Source organism: Copidosoma floridanum, unplaced genomic scaffold (assembly GCF_036245765.1).
Source record: "Copidosoma floridanum isolate Cflo_tuat_1 unplaced genomic scaffold, Cflo_Japanese_pri ptg000007l, whole genome shotgun sequence".
NCBI classification, from domain to species: Eukaryota; Metazoa; Arthropoda; class Insecta; order Hymenoptera; family Encyrtidae; genus Copidosoma; species Copidosoma floridanum.
This window is the reverse complement of record NW_028321884.1, coordinates 4,986,347-5,001,603: the sequence shown is the minus strand read 5'-3', so window position 1 is coordinate 5,001,603 and position 15,257 is coordinate 4,986,347. Positions and strand designations below refer to the sequence as shown.

Here is a 15,257-nt window from a genome sequence, read left to right as displayed (position 1 = left end):
TAATGGGGTCATTCGGTCGAGTAGATTTTTTCAAGTGAATTTTAATTTACATAAATTTTTATGTCCATTATAATAGTTTCAAATGAAACAAAAAGAGTTGGCTTTTTGACGTGTGAAAAAACTGTTTACATGTGTTTTTTTTTTTTACATATTTTGTAATCGAAACTTTGTTTCTTTCAAAATTGTGTATGAGTGAATATTTTGGCAGTTTACATCGAAAAAAAAAAAAACAGTATAATCATTTCAACCATAGCACAAATTTCATTACGAGTGCATATGAAAGAACTCATTGTTTCGATTACTCTTTAGTCTCGCTTTAGTCACAGCCGTAGTTTGAGTTTTCCTTTGCAGTGGCTATGTGAGGAAACGTAAAATCAGTAGGTACATCATTTTTTCTAAAAGTTGTCAAAAAATTTTCAATTTCGTACACAAGTAAAATCATCGAGCGCCACTCTTGATATTTTTTAAACTAGTCAAGTCCTTATATTTTACTATTTACAGTTAGATATATTTATATATCATACACGCGAAATCGAGATCTGAGAGCTGTTTCATCTTCATTTATTTTTTGTTTATTACCGCAGTAACTATGGACTTTGTAACTTAATGCTTCTTGACTGTTTTATTTTCCAATGACAAATAAATACATGAATGAAAAAAAAAAGAAGTCACCAATTAAGAAAATCATTAGTCTGAGTAATTACTAATAATTATGCATTCATCGAAAATATCGATACGTAGCAAAATATTGAAATTAAAATTTTCATACTAACCAGTATGTTAATTATTATTCACTGCATGACGTTAAAGATTGGATGGATCAAGTTATTCTTGTAATTTATCAAATTTCTTTTCACGAATAAATATTTACCTTTGATTTCAACATTTCCAACTTTAACAGCATTACAATTACTTCCTTTACACAATTCGAATATTACAAAGTATTGCCAATAAATGATAATCAATCATCGGCAATTTTCGATAAAAATTTTCAAGATGCAGCCATTTAACGCGCCAAATATTTCTCTCTGCTCTCTCGTTATCGTCAGTACAAGTAGTGGTAAGAATCGCAAGTTTTTATCGTTATTCGATTTAATTATTTATACATAGAATTTGTTTTTCTAACAAAGAGATTCTCGCTTGACTACCCTGATAAATCCTACTGCTTCCGAGGGAATCGACGTCATTCTTACTGATGATTTCTTGTCATAAAAAAAAAAACACAAGCGAAAATTGGTTCCGAAATATCGAGCCCTCCTTTGGCAATGACGGAAATGGACTTTTTCTTTGGCAGTAAATATCGTCAATTAATCAATTTTTTTCAGTCTTACGTACAGTCGATCGATAATATTGTAAGCAACGAAAATTATTCCATCCAAGCATTTCGAGCATAAAATTGTTCAAAGCCAAGACAAGATGTACGGTTCCCCCGGCAGCGATGCAATTTTCACGCGCAGCACCCCTTCCTCGCTACCTAATTCTATGTACACAAACTCCCAGCTCGTACAGCGCAAAAACACACCATCGGATAAACGGAGAAACATTCCCGCACGCGTGCACGCAAAAAAGTCAGTCCAAAGACGACCCCATCGACGCCTCGATAATAATTGTGCACGAAAACTAAAAAAAAAAAAAAAAAATAAATAATAAAAAATAAATCGAAAAGTAAGAGAGACAGAGAAAGATATAGAGATGGGAGAAAAAGGAGAGAGAGACGATACGTGAGGTGTCTGCCCCCCGGGCTCTTAAAAGCAGTACTTGCGCGAGCTGACCTCGGGCACGGGGCTGAGCTGTGTCGAGGGGGGCCGACCTACCGCCTCGCGCAGGACGACCCCGTCCTCCTGTCAGCCGTAATAGTAGCTCGTCTTGCCTGACGTGAAGCCAGCCCGCGAGCCCTCCGGCCGAAGGATCGTGTGCAAACTGTCGGTGCCGACCATGTGGTTGCCAAGGTCCACTCGCACCCCCGTGCCTGGGTGGTACTGGCCCGACGAAGCTGACACAATCAAGCTGTGGCCCGAGTGCACCGACCCTGGGGCCGGGGACAGGGGTATCCGTGGGTCTCCGTAGCCGTATCGCTCGCCGTGCAGACGCTCCGCCAACTGAGTCTCCGGTAGCCTGCAAGTTTTATAGGCTCGTTAGAGCTTTATAATTTTTTTCCTCCCTCATTTGCGAAGCTTTTAAATTATATGTACCATTTTTTTTTTTTTTTTTTTTTTTTTTTTTTTGTTATACAGACAAAATGAGGTGCACTTGTACCCGTAGCTATTCGCAAAGTTCTTTAAAAGCTCGCAGCTCTCGCGTATCGTATTATGGAGGATAATGTAAGTAGAACATGCCAGGGTTTAGTCGGACGCGCTAAATCCTCGCTTTGTTGTGTGTCTCTCTTGGCGCTGCGTCATGAAACTTTCATGATGCGATTAGGCCTTTTTCATTGTCACGTGAGATAACTTGAAAGCTTCGTTTAAAAATAATTGATGTAAAAAAAAAATTAGTGAATCAAAGGAGGGAGAAGGAAAAATGATGGAAGTCTGTATGAGTGTGATTTAGAAAAGAAGGAGGTGCGTGTATACTTGCCTCGTGTCCTGCATGGGTACAGGCACTGGCGTCGTCAAATCAATATCGGCGTCGATCTCCGAGATATCGTCGGTGAAGCCATTCGGCAGAGACTCGTTGTTGGCGTGGAACTTGGCGTCGCGCTTCGCCCTGTGACGACTGAGGAGCAGCTTGCCAACGACCAAGCTCAGCAGTACCAGCATACCCATCGACACCGACACGATCACGTACAAGTAGAATTTCTCCTGGTTCTCTGCGGATTTTAATTATGGGTTGAATTTTTTTTTTTTTTTTTTTTTTTTTTTGCAAAATACGATGATACGGTGTAAGATTTCAAAATACCCCCTTACGTGGCATGTAAGTCTACGAGAAAAAACATGCAAGTACGTATAGTTGCGAGAAAAAATGTCGATACAAAGGAGAAAAATGTAAGACTGTAAGTATATGTAATTTCAGCAAAACTTTGATACTACGGTAATGAATGGTCGGCACAAAATCGATGGTTAGCAAGCAATAACTAGTGATCTTTCAGGTGATGAGGGGACACCGACTAGTAGTTTTCTGTATAAAATATACATTCATTCCAAGCTTCAGTATCACCTCCGAAAAAATCTTTCAGAAATCACAATAGTTTAAACTTGATATCAGTTAGTATTAGTTTTAAAGCTCGTTTCCAGAGAAAAGCTCTCTTTCCCTAAGAAATCGATATCTCTATTGAACCAAACGTCGGTAAGGCAGCATCACCAACATTATCTACTGACCCCTGACTTACCGACAGCTCGTCACAATGATATCTCCAGTGTATTACTTACGTGCTACAAACAAACACGCGCTGATCCAGTCTCGGACATAGTTGGCGAGCACGCGCTCCTTCGTACTGCTGACCGTCGTGCAGTTGCTGAAGTTGCCGGAAGCGGGATTTAAGTCGCTCAACATGAGACCTGAATTATCGACAGCCAGTAAGTGCGGTTGCTTGCCCCATAACTTCCTCTCGTTACCAACTCCGTTAAAATTGTGCCGTCGACCGTTCGCTACATATGTACAAATCGAGTCACGCGCAATAATACAAGCCCATGGTACTTATATTTGTGAAAGACAAGTAAAGTTTCGCTCGCCCTCTTGCGCAGCCGCCCTCAGACTCGCTTGATTGACTTCGATCCGCACTGGTTGATACAACACAACACAAGTGCACTCGAAAAGTTCGTTAACCGAAATCGCGCGCGTTCTAATGTTAGCCGCGCTCTCTCGCCAATATATACCTTTTTATTAGAAACTGTCGAGCACCCGCGAATTTAAATATCCCCGAGCGAGTTAGCCCACGGTGGCAGTATGACAGGCATGAATTATTACTGGTCCGGCGAAATTGAAAGAGATGCAGGTTTATCGAGTTATATCAAGTGATACGCCGTTGGAAATAAACCCCCTCCCTCTGCCTTTGGTTGCCGGGTGCGTTGTACATTTATTTCGAGCTTCCAGCGTTACGACTTCCGCGGAGCTTTTGATTCATCGCCCGCGAGAAAATTTCAAGTCGAAGTTTCGGCACTCGATTGATCGCTCGCCGTTAGGTTCAATCGTTTATTTCGGCTCGTCTCGAGCAAGCATCGAGCGATCACAGGGTGTTGTAATATTGAAATTTCGAGCAACGCAAATGGCGAGCAACAAGGAAGTGCTTGATGAAGTCAATCGAGGAGTGTGTGATATATACAACGCGGTGAATGCGGAGGGTAAAAGCACAGAGGCTTGCACGTGGCTTTGTATGTATACAGTGCACCGAAGAGTTACGATTTTGCGCAGCTGATAAAAATGTATTTACAGGTTAATGAAACTACAACCCCGTGCGTATGTGCATTCGTACAGTCGAATTGGGTGATTTTTGGAAAGCACCGCGCAGTTTCGCGAATGCGAGTGGGCCCTGGCGAGTGGAAAAATGACGAACGTGATCGGAATGCGGGACGGGGTAGCGAATGCAAAACGGGCCCGGGTCGTTGAATGGAAATTGAAAAATGCAGAGCTATAAGGGGGTTGCGAGATTCGCGGAGCTGTTCAGTTGGTCTTTACGTTTCGAAAATCATTCGTATGTCTCTAAACGGCAAAAATGGCTCGATAAGGAAAAAAAAGAGAGAAAATTCAATAACGTTGACAAAGTTGGGTGTCTAAAATTTATCGCACCTACAGCGTGTGAAGAAAGTTAAAAGTCCCGGGGAAAACCGTATAAAAACCACATCCAGATAATCACGTGTCAAGTTAAACAAGCAGAGAAAGATTTTAAAATGCTTACTCGGTGCTTTTTGCGAGGGTCAACACGGCAAACTCTCTCTTTCGGGTAAGTAAGAACTCGGCCGAGTGCTCGAGTCAGCGTCTCTGCGTTTAAAACTCGTGGACCCGAGCCAATAAGCTTTTTCCCCAAGTTTGCAAACACACCGTATTGAGAGATAGTGTACCTTCTTTTTCACCACCGGGTCAAAATTTTTTTTTTGTTCACCCCGATAAAAGTTAGTTTTACGGAAAAATGTAAAGAATAAATTTCGGTTAAAATTAAAAATTAAATTGCGACTTACGCGGGGTGTTACGAGTACCCCATGGTGATTTCGACGGCTTAAAAACGCGAGTTCGTTCTTGGCTGTGCGTTTTCCAACAGCAGCAAGTAAGTGAAAATTTCACCCAAAAACTGACCGCGTTTTGCTTTCAGAACGTCAATCTAAATGCAAATTAGCGCGATCCGCTCACACACTGTGCCCCCGGCAATGTCCATTTCGCTTCTTTATATATATATATTTCATCCACTCTTTCAAGCTTTTTTTTTAAAATTTTTTTCCCCCCGAGGTCCAACAACGCAGTAGGTTTTTTCGCGTCTGGCCGCTTTTATTGGCTGTTGTAGGTTTTTCGATACCCCCTGAAGGAAAATATTATTTCGGCTGCTCTTCTGTTTTTTTTTTTTCTTCTTTCCATTTACGTGCCCCGCTCGCACACGAGATCGTTACTGAGCTTCTTTTCGCAAGTTTCTGTTTTGAAGGATATACAAGCCTTGCGGTTTCAGGGTATGCTATCGCGTGATGGAGGAACACCTCCACGCAATGATTCCAGGGGATGGAATTTCTCAATTAAGACCGAACCGTTGGGAGCTAAAAAAAAAAAAAAATGGTGGGCAGGTACTGCCTTCGAATTAATTAACTTTGCGAGCGAGTATTCCATACCAGAACCCCCCGTTTCCACGCGTGTTAAATTTTCGCGTTTGCGCGGCTTTGCGCCAATAGATGGTAAATTAACTCGAGAAGCGAGACGTACGAACAGAGCTATCGTGGAAAATTCCAACTAATCCCGGCGAGCCAGATTGTACCCCGTATCCTTGGTATAGGACGCATAAAAGCAAAAGTATAAGCACAACAAGCTCGTAAAGAGGCAGGAAGGAGGACATGCACGTCGGGCGAGACACGAAGGAGGAATAAACAGAGAGGAAAAGCGGAACGGTAGAGTGGCGCTTATGCGTATAGAGGGAGATCGAGGGAGCACCACTAGTATAACCAGAAGAAATTCGAATCGCCCGAGATATCGCCGGATCGTGCGGAAGATCTCCCCCACCCCCCTTGGACGCTCGTATACTCCGATGTATACCCTCCTTGTCCGCCCCGAACGTGGTAGGTGTTTGTTTTTTTTCTTTTTCCTCTCGTGAAATACCTCGGGAATAATTCAGACACCGCAAGGCTTGACTAAAACTGCACAGGGGGTGTATGTATATGTATCTCTTTGGGAAAAGAGAGCGCCACCTCGGAAACTTGGTTGTTTATTCCAAGCTCTGCTGCTTTTGGCGTAAGAGCAACTTCCAGAGCTAATCTCGTTCAAAGTATCAAAAATAGCTGACGAAACAGATTCCCCGATTATTTTCCCTCCCCCCATCACGTGTGCGTACCTGTGCACGCGCGGGAATGAAATTCGACTCCACGCGCGTTGTATGCGATCGACTCGAGGCTGGGAGAAGTTCCTCATCCCCGGCAGATCGGAGCTTTACTCGATAGCTGGATCTTGTCGCTGGGAGCCACATGGCTGGAGGCTCTTGTTCCAAGTGCCGACATCTCGGGAGTTGGATCGGTTTTCGGGACTTGAGGGAGCAAATGTGTCCAATCGACGCTCCGATGGGGGGTTACTTTTTAGGGGTCGATTCAGTGCATATGATTGAAAATAAAAGTACAAAGCGAGGGACGCACGAGCGAAAGCCGATGCGTGTACACACTGGCGGAACTGCTGCTCCCTCGAGTGAATGATGCACACGGAAGCGCGCGAAGAGATTCCCTCGCGAGTGAGTGTTATTTATAAAGCCCGCGTGTGCGGGTGATAAATGCAAAACGAGTGTCTAGCGTTTGCTCGGATTTTCGGGTGTTAAGCCGAGTAATGAGGACTCGAAGCGCGAAATTTGCAGGAATGCGGGGTTCCTCGCGTCTTTGGAAAAGGAGGGTCGTTCCTAAGGATGCGCGTCGAACTTTTCGATGCTCACGCGAGAGATAGACGGGGATTTACGAGCTTAGTGGGACGGATGCAAATTTCGGGAGAAAATTGAAAAATTTCGTCGAAATAAGTCGGTGGGATTCCACCACCATCCCCTCCGGGGATTGGCGATTTTTTACCCCTACAACCCCCACCCTTGGGGAATCTAATCGGTAAATTTTATCAAGGCTCCACGAGTGTATGAATCTTTCATGCCCCGTTGCAGACGTGATACGTGCACTCGGAAGTTCGCGGGGATGGAAAAACGCTCGGGCGTGAGAATTTTGAATTCTGATGCGTTTGCCGGTGGCTGCGTCGAATAACGCCGAGTTGGAGATTCGGAAAAGTATTTTACAAAGCGAGGTTTTTTCCCCCCGGTGTTTTACGGTGGGAATGTATTTTTCGCTCCTAGTTATATGGAGTGGAAATGTATGACTCTCGCGGAGTTGGCGGATTTTTCAAAGCTCGCCGACTGAAATGTTTTCCCTTTCTTTTAGAATTTTTATTTTGAAATTCACCCCCATGTAGGCGACGCATTATATTTTAATTCACATAAAAGTGGCAGACATGATTGTAATTTGTTTTTGTCTGGGAGAGGCTGTACTTTTGTTTAATCCATCGAGGATCCGAGACAATTTTAGCCGTTATAATCCTAATAAATAATGGAATGAGAGCGAGGAAAAAAAGCAATTTGTGCAATTATCGTCTTCTCAATCATTATTCGTTCGCTTGAAGGGAAAACTTGAGATTAGGGCTTTATTTGCTTCTGTACAGTATGGCCTTGAAGATTTGATGTACATCGTAAGGCTTCTTCGCTAATTGTAAGACGGATAAGCTTTGTAAGTGGCCAACTAATGAACGCATAAAACTTTTTGCTCTCATATTCATCGCACCAAGTAATTGAAACGTAATTTAGGCCTTTAAAAATGTATCAATCAAATTAATGTTGCTACAAAAAAAACACTGTTTTCGATAAACATTTAGTCAACAAACGATCGAAAATTAACAATATTAGTAGTATGTCTGGATATACGTAATGTTAAATGAAATTGTTAACAAGAGAGTTATCGAAATTTCAACATCTTTTTTTTAAAGAAAAACGCAGTAAATTTAACAAAAAAGACTCAAAGAACAAAAAAAAAAAAAAATGCACCATTCACATCGTAAAGCGTATTAATAGTTTTTTTTTCGAATTTCATTCATTTAGATATACGTACGCACGTCCTCACTCGCTGTGCTGCTGCCAAGCTCGTTTCATTAGAGAATCCCGACGTGAAAGTAAAGTAAATTGGAAATGCGGCGAAGTGGGGTAAGAATGAAGAAAGGCGCGATGAAAGAAATGAATAGCAGCTGAGCTGTTTCACGGCAGTGGCTGCATTTTAAGGGAAAATTTACAGTTGCCGGAGCGCGAGACTCTATAAAAGCCAGGGCGCGCGTTTATTTCGACGTTGAAAACTCACTTACACCTGCTTTTACTCCTATTGCTCGTTTCGGCCCACCCCGGGTTGAAATTTTCCCTCCTTACTTCGTTTTCTCGATTAACGGAAGGACTTTAACCTGTCACGTGTGCTTTGCCGCAGTAATTTTCACTTTCATTTCTTCGTGCTTCTGCAAAATTACAGAACTCACTCTCCTGTAGCACCTAAATGAAAATGTTTAATCTCCGACTAAACTTAAAAACGTTAATAAATTCTAGACGCGAAAACATTCCACCCACTCCGCGTGACTCGAGTTTATAGCTCGTATGAAAAGAGAAAGAAAGAAAAAAAAAAGTGTTCCTACATCCCCCTAAATCGCCTTATCCGGCCAACTCCGTTTATTTCATTTACGGGATTTCTCGTGTCTCTCCCTCGCGAGGGAGCCTCTCAAACTCGGAAGCACAGTCACGGCATTATCCTCCGAGGGGAATTAGCTGTCCTGAAATTAAGGAGCCTTTCTTTCGACGAATCCCCCCTGCCCAAAGATTTACATTCATCCTCTTACTAATCACCCCAGCTTTCGTTCTTCGTCCTCATCCGTACCCTCTCTCTTTCTCGAGAGGAGAATCTTTGCTTCCTTTCCCTCTCTCTGTCTCCTAATGAGATTTAGATCTCTGCGCTTGCCATACTAATAGTTTTTTTACGCGCAGTTTTGAAACTCCTTGTCTTCTAGAATACTTTTCAATTAGTATTCGAAAAACATCTCAAGTGCAACACCAATAAATGAGCTCTTAATCATAAAAACTCTTTTGTCGCGTTTCATCAACCTCCCTTTGCATCGTTAAAATTTTCATCATCAACTAATCGACGTTTCAATTATGTGCGTAATTGATGGAGAGCTTTTTCCAGGAAATATTGCGTTGATTGCACATTGTTAAGTTATAAATTCTTTTGCAACGAGGAACTGTCGGTTGCAATTAGACCAGTTATCCCTTGTCATTGACAAACAGACGGGCTTGAGGGATCTTTTTCCGCGAGACAAAAGATTTTTCAATACAAGGGTGCAAGAACTTGTAAGAAACGACAAGGAAGCAAAACCATCGAGACGTGGGTATAACGGATGAGTCCTTTGAGCTTTTTGACTGATTAAAAATAAACGCCGACGCGGTTGAAAGGGCTCTCGATCAAAAGTGAGAAATGTTCAATTACGATAACGCAAAGTAAATTTACTCTTCCTCCTCGATACGCCACCGCACCTTATCCTTGCGCAAGTTTTCCAAGTAAAGTGCTGGTCGACGAGAAACATAACTTCAAAGTGTTTCCGATCTCCTTTTTTTTTGCGATCCGCGTAATTTTAGGTTCACAAGCTGCTCCAAGCGAGAGTAGAACAGTGTGTGACACGCCGTTACGAGAGCGACTTAATACTCTCAAGTGCCACTTGGACTTGTCAAGCAAAGTATATAAGCTGCCCGCTCGCACACTCTTACCCTTCCCTCGTCATTATTCCGAGGGTGTCGAGTTCCTCGCGTCCATTTTCCCCCCAAGTCGAAGGATCGGGTGAGGCGGAGAGGAGGATGAAGGATTTAAGGAGTATCGCATTAAAAGAAGAAGCCATCAGCTCGCCACTCCGAGCTATTGTATACCATCTCCTCATCCTCCTTTCCCAACACATACGCAGGCTCGTGCCAACAACTCGAGCGTCGAGAGCTCGCTGTGTCTTGAATTTACGACCTAATTGCCAGGAGACGCAGCACCACTCCCGTACACGCGGGAACGACAAATTTGCATAGAATAAGCCTTTATCTCTATTTCTCTCGTGTCACGAGTTTTCTTTTTTTTTTTTCCAACGAGTATATGGAGTGGAGGAGGAAAAAAAAGACGAGTTATTAAGTGACCCTTTATCTCCGACGACGACACGGTGTTTTAATTCCTTATAATTAAACCCTCGCCAGGGAGTTTCGCGTATTTTTGTTTGTTTTTCCCTCTCGGGTGATTCAAGTGTCTTTTTCTTTCTTTCTTTTTTTTTTTTTTTTTCGTCCCTTGGTTGAGATAGTATACGTGTACGGTTACAATTACACGCCGTAATTACACGTAATGGGATATTCATGGGGCTGTAATTAAAATGAAGTATATTTCGGCAGGAAACTGCCGAGGGAAGCTATTAAGCTCTGGTTGTTTGCACGCGCATATAGTCGAGAAAAAAATATGAAACAGTACTTTTACGGCCACGTTGATAAAAAAAAAGTGTGTATTTACTCTCCCCCGCTCATGTCGTGCGCTCCTCTTTGGCTTTTTATAAAATAAAAAGGCTATCGATGAAATTGATCAAAGCGGTGGAATTTTTTTTTTTCCTCCTCTGTACGCGTAAATTAAAAAAATGAAAAATATGATACAAGCTACGACGCAGAGCTGTACAACCACGTGATTTTATCGAGGCTCGATTTCTGCATAAAACATACGTACACGCGCCGGTGCTTTCAAAAAGCGATTAGCCATTTACACGTAACGGCGCAACTGTACCCCGCCGCGCGTTCATTTTTTTTCCATTCCCCCGGCTGGCGGTCGTAAAAAAACTTTCGCGTATCAGGTAAAAAAGAGGGCGGGAGCCAATGAGAAATGCTTTTATTTACTTTTTTTTTTAAATGCATCTAAAAAAACAGACTTTCAATCTTTTATTGGAGATATATTGGTGCTCTTTGGGGATAAAACCCGGGAAATTCGTGCATTTCCCGAAAATTTTTTTCTCATTAAATGCCGCTTAAAACAGTCACATGGAGTCGAGAAGACAAACTTCCAAAGCACTCCCGCACGAGCGTTGCATAGCCTCCGAAAAAAAGGAAAAAAAAAAAAAAAAAAAATCCGATACCTCGAATAAAACCGCACGATGAAACGCTCGATAAGCTCTTGCAAACGACCACCAACCCCTCAACCCCCTCGAGCAAGCTCGCGTGTTTACCGAAAGCTCCATCCGCACGTCCATCGATCGCTCCTTTTTTTTTCCTTCTCCCCCTCCATCAGTTTTCCGCGCCAGTCCGATCCTCCACGACGTCGGTACACTTTCACAGATGTTAATTACAATCCTGTTGGTCAGTTGCTTTTATTTTTTTCACCCACCTATTCCACTCTCGTCCCGTGCGTGGAAGCGCTGGATGTTTTTTTTTTTTTTTTTTTTTTTTTTTTTTTTTTTTTTTTTTTCATTCCAGAAAAGCTTATTTATAGCCCGCTTTGATGCTCAAAGAAAAGAATAAGTCTGCGGTGCTGGTGGTTCACGCTGCAGCGAGCAACTGTGCCACCCTGGGAGGCTGGAGGGAGCGCTCGCCGGCTAAATTATGGGGTTGGTTATTTGCGCTCTAGTTGAAATTTATCGCGCGATTTTTATGATAAGATAAAACACCGCCACCGACGACTCGAGGAATCAAACGCAACGCTGCGAAGAGTTACCGTATCTGGGGATCGATTGCCCCAACCTCCTCTTTTTTTTCGTGCATAAATAATAAAGTTTATATTAGCTTTTTGTCGCAAAAAATTCAAAAATTCAAATTTTCAAAACGAGTACGTGCCCCTGTGTACCTAAAAATCATCAGCGACCTGCTATCTGCTAGTAGACATTTTTCCACTCTCCCCTCTTGTACGTATCTCCCTCAGTAAGGGAGAATAGCACTCCATGCGTGGCACGATCCAAAGCCTCCCTCTGCCCTTATTAAAATTCTCACATCGTCCGAACCTGGCCATTAACAAGCTCACCTTTTCTTTTTCTGCTTTTTTATCGACCTCGTTCCCTCACCCGCTGGGGGTATATAACATACATGTACACATCTCTTCCGCTCCACATCCCTCCCTTTCTCGTGGAGGTTGTTGAGCTCGCGTCTATTTTTGCTCCCATGACGATAAAAACGAGAGCGCGTGAATTTTCACGGCCGAGCGACGGGGTGCCTTTGCAAAAAAATTGGCACCCGCGTACGGAGAGAGAGAGGGACAGGACTTGGGCGTAAGTTTGAGCGGAGAACTTGGACTTGATGGGTTACACGTCGATCGAAGGGTAATGAGAAAGTGAGTGCTGTGTGTTTGCCGTCAAGCGCACGCTCGTGCCTGTACAAGGGCTTTGTTAACGAATTATTTGACGTTGCTGTTGTTGTTGTGTGGTTGTTTTACGATATCGGAAATTCGTCGTATTTACGTCAGTGCAGCGGTGGTTTAACCATTGGTTTCAACCTTTTTGTTTTTAGTTTTTCAATAACCTGTCTTTACAATATTGATATCGTATCTGTTATTCATGGATTTTTATAATTTACAAAATCAAACGATGTCTTATTTTTTCATGCGAATGACTTATTTAGGTTAGTATAAATATTTTTATGCGTTGCTGAAGTGATAAAACGAAAGGGTAGGCATTCAAAAATCAATTTCTATTCATGCAACGACGTACACAAAATTCCAACAAATTTTTACGTATAAATTTTACATGCGAAAGACGTGCCCAAGCAGTACAAGTAGTACGAGTCAATGTATGGTCAGACTCGCCGGCAAAAGCTACAGGCATCCCCATTTAGGTGAAAAAAATTTTTTTCTCAGACTTTCCATCAACCGTATCGTTTTCATTTTTCGTACCTTTATCCATTTATACTTTATCACGAACAAAAAATAATAAATAAATCATAATTTGTTACCCAAACACTTATTGACTACACAACATCGTTCAAAAGTGTTTCGAGAAGAAAAAAAAATGATAAGAGTGATCGATTGGAATTTCTGAAATAATTCCAAAAGTCTTGCACGGACGGAGCAATCCTTTAACCATCAAAACTACATCAATCCGGGAGACTCGATGAAACCCGGCGAGTTTAAAAGTAAGTAATTTTTAAACAGACACGACGACCATCGATCATCGCGATTTTCATAATCACTTTTCCGATTTTCCAAAAAAAGTATACACACGCACCCGCTCCTCACCTCAAATTCACAACCGTCGCGATCCAACTACACGTACGTGCCCACGTAGCGTTTGCACAGCGAGTCCACACTAGCGTCAGCAGGATAACCCACAACCCATAGCGCCGACAGCTCGGAGAAGAAAGAACGATCGAGCTGTTTGGTACTGTACCCAATCGAGGTGGGCGAACGAAGGAGAAGGGTAAGAGTAACTTACCATCGCCGTTGGTGCGGGCACGGGGCGGCAAGGAAGCCTCGGGCACCGACTTGGCGCCACCCGTGCCTGCCGACTCGTTGTCCCGGGGCTGGTACTGTGGGCTCTCGAGGTTCGGGCTGGGGCTGAACTCCATGCGGAAGTCCGCGCGGTCGAAGCCCTCGTCCAGATCGGCCGGCCGGTCCTCCTCCTCCTGGGCCGGGTCGCGGTTCTCGAACTGCTCGAGGAGCACCGTCCGCCAAACTGCAAGTAGAAACGTTAATTACTCCTCTTGTCCTGTATATAGATGCAGGGATGGGGTTGTTTGGTAAGTATATGTGACTGTTGGAAACGCGATATCCAACGCGTAAAGAGATACCCGGGGGATTACGATTCGAGTATAGATTACATTTTTTATTTGTACACAAGCTCGGGCAGCTTTGCGACTAAAAAATAACTACTTATTCCACCCTCCCTTCCTACAACCCTTGAATGTGCGTAGAAAACAGTAACGATCCTTGTACGCTCCAACCGATCCCTTGGCACTTAAATATTCATCCCTGCCCGACATTCAGCGTTACCGTACAATCCGGGTGTATTGCAGTACCTCCTCTGGAGGATCACTTAGCGCCATGCAGCTTCTCCGGTTCTCTTGGCTGAGGATTTATTATAGGCAAAGCGAGGGCTTCTAATCTGACGTCCGAAGGACCCTCGCTCGCTTTCGCTGTATTTTCCTTCTTCGGAACTGAGAGGGACGGAGATGGTAATGAGAAAGCTACGCTCGGTAATCGTTATAACAACGAGCATCATTGACAAATTCACGTGATATTACCACCCATTTGTGACGTTCGATACGAGCGATCAAAAACGCTCACCCCACTCGTCTAATTGTACCGAGTACATTATCCAGTTCGCCGAATGCACGTACACGCTCCGCCAACAACTCAGACCAAGGCAGTAAGTTGCGGAGGCTTTCAAATTAGCGCGCCACATCCGATAATTGAAAGGAAATCGGATGTAATTCCTCTTGGCTGGTGAATGGAGATGAAACGTAAGTCGAGCGAACGAATGTTATTATGTAACGGCCGTGGAAGCGCTTCGCGGCCTGAATACCTCTTCCTTCCAGCTCTGCACGCCTAATCTCTGGTGGTACAGCTTCCTCGCTCTCCGACTAGTTTCACTCCGAATATCTGGGAGTCCCCGTGCCGACGCTGTTATATTGAACAAGTTCGATTGATTGTGAAATTTTTCGGCCACTATGCGAGTCGCTTCGTCAACAATTTCGAGAATCCGTCGATTTTTTTCCACCCGCCACATCGTTCGTATACAACGGGAGCGCTTTTTTTTGGCGCAGTTGGGATTTTTATTTTCACGTTTTTCGAATCAAGCTACCGTAAAAGGGATTGGGGGAAAAAAAATTCCTGTATTCTAAATCACTGTTTGCGAAATGTAAAACGAAAAGGTATACCTGCCCACCAGTTGTGCTGTGCACAGAATATCCCTCCGATAGAATCGCTGAGCGAAAGTATCCGTGGAATTTATCCGTTGGATGAAGGAGCACGAAAAAAAAAAAAAAAATGAAAAACAAGGATAGAAAAAAAAAGAGTCACAGCTGAAAGAAAAGTACCCGTATGTGGGCGGTATTTCGTCGACTGACGCGTGTAGGTTCGTCGAACTGTGGAATC

General features: G+C 43.3%; 1 protein-coding gene across 1 annotated transcript in view; it reads right to left on the bottom strand.

The window, feature by feature from the left end:
* Window positions 1-1,844: 1,844 nt before the first annotated feature.
* LOC106636657 (uncharacterized) overlaps window positions 1,845-15,257 on the bottom strand; it is a 154,350-nt gene continuing 140,937 nt past the window's right edge. Inside the window, exons 6-9 of the mRNA XM_014349125.2 lie at window positions 13,597-13,836; window positions 3,366-3,584; window positions 2,575-2,806; window positions 1,845-2,115 (exon numbers count right to left, since the gene is read on the bottom strand). Of these exons, the coding sequence (XP_014204611.2) occupies window positions 1,845-2,115; window positions 2,575-2,806; window positions 3,366-3,584; window positions 13,597-13,836 (962 nt within the window). The remainder of the gene's footprint in view (window positions 2,116-2,574; window positions 2,807-3,365; window positions 3,585-13,596; window positions 13,837-15,257) is intronic.